Source organism: Pollicipes pollicipes, unplaced genomic scaffold, assembly GCF_011947565.3.
Source record: "Pollicipes pollicipes isolate AB1234 unplaced genomic scaffold, Ppol_2.1 Scaffold_5591;HRSCAF=6616_pilon_pilon_pilon, whole genome shotgun sequence".
Taxonomy (NCBI): Eukaryota; Metazoa; Arthropoda; class Thecostraca; order Pollicipedomorpha; family Pollicipedidae; genus Pollicipes; species Pollicipes pollicipes.
This window is the reverse complement of record NW_023596711.1, coordinates 94,409-100,408: the sequence shown is the minus strand read 5'-3', so window position 1 is coordinate 100,408 and position 6,000 is coordinate 94,409. Positions and strand designations below refer to the sequence as shown.

The 6,000-nt window shown below is 52.7% G+C and overlaps 1 protein-coding gene across 1 annotated transcript in view; it reads right to left on the bottom strand.

Annotated features, from left to right (window-relative positions):
• Window positions 1-416: 416 nt before the first annotated feature.
• LOC119102093 (lysosomal alpha-mannosidase) overlaps window positions 417-6,000 on the bottom strand; it is a 28,736-nt gene continuing 23,152 nt past the window's right edge. Inside the window, exons 20-26 of the mRNA XM_037225457.1 lie at window positions 5,325-5,464; window positions 4,409-4,506; window positions 3,613-3,785; window positions 2,515-2,754; window positions 1,814-1,960; window positions 1,207-1,389; window positions 417-766 (exon numbers count right to left, since the gene is read on the bottom strand). Coding sequence (XP_037081352.1) covers window positions 674-766; window positions 1,207-1,389; window positions 1,814-1,960; window positions 2,515-2,754; window positions 3,613-3,785; window positions 4,409-4,506; window positions 5,325-5,464 — 1,074 coding nt within the window. The 3' untranslated portion in view covers window positions 417-673. The remainder of the gene's footprint in view (window positions 767-1,206; window positions 1,390-1,813; window positions 1,961-2,514; window positions 2,755-3,612; window positions 3,786-4,408; window positions 4,507-5,324; window positions 5,465-6,000) is intronic.

The window sequence follows — 6,000 nt, the reverse complement described above, 5'->3', positions numbered from 1 at the left end:
GTTTTCTCAAAATCAGCACACCGGCTTAGCACGAGCTCATGATATTTCTCTTCTCGCAAACAAGGCAGGAGGGCGCAGGACTTCAAGGGATTTCAGCGCACCCTGGTGACATCAAGCATTGGCGGTTTCATCCTGATTTAGTGGCTTCTCCCTCCTTGCTGATCTCCTATTTTTAATGTTGCGCATGGTGTATCAGATTCCTCTGTCATATGCATTTCTTCTCGCAGTCTCATTGGTTTGATCGTAGCATTTTCTCGCGTTTATTTCAAAGCAACGAAACATTGCCTACATTCGGCGCATTGTTGGATATATCGCTTTCCCCCACGCTGAAGAGTGCCAAGATCCGCGATAAAACACCGCAACACTTCTCTGACTGGGCCACTCTGGGAATGCGGCCCGGTTTGCCAAGACACCGATAGAACTTCGGCATTCGGCGCCCAATTAGGGTTCAGCGCATCTCCGCCCAGTTTCCACCACTTCCACCACACGTCAGATTCACCATTAGCGCGGGCGAACGAATCGTCGCAAAAGCTGAAAATATCTACAGCGGTACACACAGAAACCAGGCGTGACTACACGCACACACGTATACACACGCGTGGGACTACCTGCACAGCAGCGGTGACCCCCTGACCTCGGCTGAGGTCACCCCTCACGGGGACGTGGCCTCAGGTTACTCGGTAGGCTGGGCCGGTGGGGTCGGCAGCGGGTACGGGCTCTGGTATGACGCCACGAACGTCCTGATCTCCATCGGGTTCAGGGTCACCTGTCAAACATGAAACGTCACCAAAATTAACAGATCTGCTTTGTTGTCGCCATTAAACTTACCTTCAGCACTACTCGCGTCGTCTTCCGTTGGGTTATCATGAAGAAGGGCATGCTAGAAATATCTTTAGGGAACTGATAAACTACGTTACGGTTGAGGCAACTCACAAGCTACCTTACGGTGAGAGCAACTCACAAACTATCTTACGGTGGACAATTGTGCATGCGCATGTCAGTATCGAGGTATTGGTCGCTGTCACTTGCCAGCTCCCCTGCTGTCTTGCCACGCCAGCTCTCACACGGTTTGCCTTGGAACGAGCAGCAGCCCCGACCACATCTGAGGCCGCCGCTCACACGGTCGTCGGTCCAGGAGTAACAGCAGTAGCAGCAGTGGCAGCACTAACAGCAGTAACAGCGGTAGCAGCCTGATCAGCCACGCACCGTGAGCGGGTCGTGCTCGGCGCCGGTGCTGCGGTACACCTCGTGCGCGGCGCCCCGGAAGTTCTTGGGCAGCCGGTTGGACTGCACGTGGTCCCAGTGGAGGCGGTTGATGTCCTTCAAGGGGCGGTCCGCCGACAGGCCGAACTCCTCCACTGACGTCACGTTCAGCGTGGTGAACAGGTCCTGCGGTGCGTGTTGGAGACCGACTGTATTTCACGTTGACTTGTTATGGGATAGATTAGGTAGAATTTCATCCACCTCACTTCACCAGGCTTCTGTCACAAAACTGCATGACAGGAATGACATGAATTACACGGAAGAAGACAGAAATGAAAAAAACTATTGCGGAATGCTTTAAACATGCAACTGCTATCATGTTTCAAGCGAGTCTCTGCAAGTAAGTTATCACTGCGAGACCGAACAATGCGCATGGGAACCTGAATACATATCAAAAATCCATTCCAGCACCCTTCAAAGGGTTTCGCACATGGAAATACTGCTGGATCGTGTAATCCTGTTTTGCATGCGTAAAACCCACACAATACAAACGATGTTCTCGGAAAGGATTGCGACCGACACGGGTGTGTGTTGCCACGCCTCAGCTGACCTTGAGGTTAACGTCGACAGGTTTGCTGAGCGTGGGATCCTCGTCGGCCTGGAATTGGTGCTCCAGTCGGATCAGCAGCTGGTTCGGTTTGTACATCTCCAGCGTCAGCAGGTGCACGTTGGCAGGCAGCGGCTGCATGCCTGTGAACTGTAGCACACAGAGCTGGAGCTAAACTGGAGACACTAGCCCGCCACGCCTGTGAACTGCGGCACGCAGAGCTGGAACTAAACTGGAGACACTAGCCCACCATGCCTGTGAACTGCTGCACACAGGGCGTTGGCTGGTCGTTTCACTTATCGTGAATTGTACATAGCATGGACATCACATCATTGACAGCATACTGTGATGTCCGGCACACTAGCCATATTGACAGCATACTGTGATGTCCGGCACACTAGCCGCATTGACACTATACTGCGATGTCCGGCACACTAGCCACATTGACAGCATACTGTGATGTCCGGCACACTAGCCACATTGCGCAGCAAGGATCGGAGTGACATGAGGTTCTTGTTCGGCAGGAATCCTGCGGGGATTTCGCCGCTCGCTCCACGCGCTCGCACCACGCGCTCGGCTCGCCCTGGCAAGCCATCACACGGCCCGCCCCAGCATGCGGCAGGGACCGCAACCGAGCGGGGCGTCGGCACTGGTGCGTGATGAGCGAGCCCCATCCGTTCTCATAAGACCAGCCGCTTGCTTACCTGCTTGATCACCTTGGCGCTGCTCCACATCTCCGGCGTCATGAAGTCGGCGGCGGCGAAGCTCAGCTGGGGCGCCATGAACATCTGTTCTGCGAGGTCACGGTGCAGCTTGGGAGCGTCGGCCGGGTCACTGACCACCACCCAGTGACGACCGCGCACCACCAGACCCACGCCGAACTCGGTCTCGTTCAGCGGCTCGCCCACGCCGAACGCGTCGTCCTGCACCGTGCGGCGGTGCAGCTGGCGGAGGAGGTAACGCGTCAGCCATGGGTCAAGGGTGAGTCAGTGGTCACTTCCGACTGACTACTGAATAACTGTTACGTTTTATGGGTGGGCAGGGATTGGGCTGTGCTTAAGCAGTGAGTGCCTGTATATGAACATGTGAGATATTGCTGAAAGAGTTATCAGGCGCATTTACTAAGCGTATATCGCACAATGATGAGTGAGCATGGCGAATATCGATCACCTGCTGGGAGTTTCACACCACCGTAGGGCAGGAGTCACCGATGACGTTTCCACTGTATTCTCAGGGGAAACGACAGAAAATAAGTGCACACATCCCTGCCCTGACCGAGCCCGCTCGCGCCCCCGCGTGGCGCGGCCAGGACACGGAGACTACTTCATCTAGCGGCCAGCAGCTGAACTATAGCCGTGCTGCCAGTCGCCAGACAGCGCCTCACGATACAACACGGAGAGCGCTGACTACCGGTTATGTGCATGCGCGATAAACATTGCAAGAACATTTGTTTAGTGCTTGGCGAATATCGAGCTAATATTCATGGCATTTGGAAACAACCAGGAGCTACGAAATCGCTTTAGATATCAGAATCTGAACACCGCTAGTTTCAATTTTTGATGTTGGTGGATTCATTATACCGACGTGTTATTAAGTATGTCCCAAAATAATAAAGCTACCTTGTCGGGGCCCAAGCAACAGCCAATGCAACGAATACGATAAACAAATACGTGTAGATCAGAAACGTACCGCAAAATTCTCATAACTTCCGCGTTGTTTATTTCTTCCTTCGCACAATACACTGTCCCGTGCCTTGCGAGTGCTACCCATCGAGCGCGCGGCCCGACCGTGGCGCCACATACCATGAGTTCCACCTGGCCACTGGCGAGACTGCTGCCACCTTGCGATCGATCGGTGAGTACGGTTAGCTGGCTGTCGGCGTCTTTGATGAAGATTCGGGAATTAACCGGGAAGTAGTTTCCGGCCACCGGCTCCGTGACGTTCAGGGTCCACGTGTCACGGTGGTTGCGACGACCTGGAGTCATACCAAGCGTTGCAATCGGCAAAACTTCACACAGGGGACTACCGAAACCTGGTTCGAGACCCGAGCACTGCAGGACTTTTGCACTCCATATTTCGTGACAACCGGTATGAAAAGCTGACCTTACGGTAGTAAACAAAGAGGTCACATGCGTCGATTAATTGGCAAAAACAATAAAAAGTCACTACACAATTCATATAAGGAAGTCATCGGTCTATCATCGATCAGTCCAGCCCAGTCCAGTCCAGTCCAGTCCAGTCCAGTCCTGTCCATCACCACCAGTTCACCAAGTCAGTATGTGACTCACAATGCTAAGCACTCCGCGGGCATTCAGGATGTAGTTCACGAGTGCTGGACTCAACGGCCCCAACAGCCCAATCTCTGCCCACGTGCAGCCACGAAGTGTGACGTGCAGCATTCATATCTCACCGCCATCACGCGAGACTAAGCTCGATGTTAGTTTTCTACGTGAAGATGCATGTGGCCGGAGATACATGAAGATACGCTAAATTATAAATCTGGAAACAGCTTGACTGGGATATGTATTGCTTTGAGAGTAGTGTTCCGTTCCCCGTGTCTGCTTCGCCCATATTTATTCGTCAGTTGTGTACGCTTACGCTTCATCATCTGGCGTCCGTTGGAGTCTGTGTAGAAGGTGTCGGTGGAGTTGACAGCGCTGCTGAAGCGGCTGATCACCTCCTTGGCCACACCGTCCCTGGCGATGAAAATAATGACGGCGCCGTTTCGACCGGGACTGGTTCACATAGTGCACTGCTTCGAGGCCAACAAAATGCCTCAGGAAGCGAGCATGCGTTGAGGTAACGGGTGTAGTGGTGAATCCTCCGAAGTACTGCTTTGTTTGGTTTGTCCCTGCAACTAATGGTCCCCTCGGAGGTCCGGCAGTATGGACTGTGTAAACTACTATATAACCTCCAGCACATATTGCCTCATGTCGTTCCCAAAATAGAACATTCTGCCAAGCTACAGAGACTCGGCGCCTAATACAAAACTACCCAGCATCATTGCGTTCAAGACCGCTTGGACCAAGGGCTCGATCAAGGCAAGACATGCAGTTTTGGCCTGGTTCAGGACGTGATTCGAAAAATCTTCACCACGAACACATCAACTAAATGATAATTTGCGGCCAGAAAAGAGCAATGATTAGTGCACGGCTACAACTTTTGATCACCGATGGAATAATTGTTTGCACTATTATTCTCGTCTAGGGCCTTGGTATGTGGCACCACATTGCAGCTAGACAGTTCTCCGACTGTCGTCGGGTGCTGACATCTGACGGTGGCCGGAAACATTGCAGCTAGACAGTTCCCCGACCGTCGTCGGGTGCTGACACCTGACGGCGGCCGGAAAATCAACTGATCGAAACATAACGTACATACTAACATACCAGGCAAGGGCACAGTCAGAGCAGGCATTCCACCCGTGCCACTAATGCCTCGTCTCAATAATTCCGTAAAACTACAAATGTTGAAGTCTCAACGGGCCAACACCGTCGCGCAGGTGCAGCCGACTCACTCGATGGGAATGGGCCCGACCATCCACTCGACCTCAGCGAAGGGCTCGTCTTTGTAGAGCCGGGTCACCTGGGAGACCCAGTCCATGTCGAACGTGTGTCGGTACTCCTTCACCAGAGCTCCGTCCAGCGTCACCACCGACTGGAAGCATAGGGTCAAGGTCAGGTCGGTGGCGGGCTCTGTGGTCACAGGATCGGCGAGACGGGGCTCGAAAACTGGGCTGACAAGGGCTCAAAAACTGGGCTGACAAACGCAGACAGGTGTCGAGTTTGGACGAGTATGTGCGCACAAAGTAAAAATATGTACGATGTCAAGGACATGCTCATTAAAGTGTCCACATTTTACCTCCATCCGTATTTCGTTGCCACCAAGGCCAAAGCCTTTAGTGACAATTTGTCTTCATGAAAAGTGTTTCGAAAAGGCCTTTTTGCATCAATCTAATGACTATGACACAACTATCTCACTCAGACAAATGAGGAAAACCAGTTTGCAAGGTTCGACAAAAAATCGATGATTAAAAATCGCCGCAAAACAGCGAAACATTACATTCCTTTAGCAGCCCAAGCAAAACCCTCCCGATGCGATGGCGATTTGGGCAGCTAACCCTTGGGCAGCTAACGCTGCCAGCTTTTTTGGGCACCAGTTACCGAGACCTACTGAGCTAGGTCACCAAGTTA